The sequence below is a fragment of the Penaeus monodon genome, chromosome 15 (genome assembly GCF_015228065.2).
Source record: "Penaeus monodon isolate SGIC_2016 chromosome 15, NSTDA_Pmon_1, whole genome shotgun sequence".
NCBI lineage: Eukaryota > Metazoa > Arthropoda > Malacostraca > Decapoda > Penaeidae > Penaeus > Penaeus monodon.
In genome coordinates, this window is record NC_051400.1 from 20,527,531 (window position 1) to 20,527,747 (window position 217).

At 49.8% G+C, this 217-nt stretch overlaps 1 protein-coding gene across 1 annotated transcript in view; it reads left to right on the plus strand.

Moving 5' to 3' along the window:
• The window catches only part of LOC119582248 (BUD13 homolog), a 50,837-nt gene that overhangs the window by 21,353 nt on the left and 29,267 nt on the right, over positions 1-217 (plus strand). Inside the window, exon 4 of the mRNA XM_037930470.1 lies at positions 16-215. Within this exon, the coding sequence (XP_037786398.1) occupies positions 16-215 (200 nt within the window). The remainder of the gene's footprint in view (positions 1-15; positions 216-217) is intronic.

The window sequence follows — 217 nt, forward strand, 5'->3', positions numbered from 1 at the left end:
ACCAAATCCATGAAGGATATCTAGCTCTCATTGATGACGACGACCATGCCCAAATAATTTTCTCCTCCGCGACAGTCGATATGCTGAAGAACCTGGGGTTCACTCCTGTGCTCCCCCTTGACATGAAGGCCAAGCTCACGCTGGTTTTCAAAAGATTCGATAGATACGCGGTTAACGAACCTGAGTCAGCCATTGCCGACGAGATCATGGCAGCTGC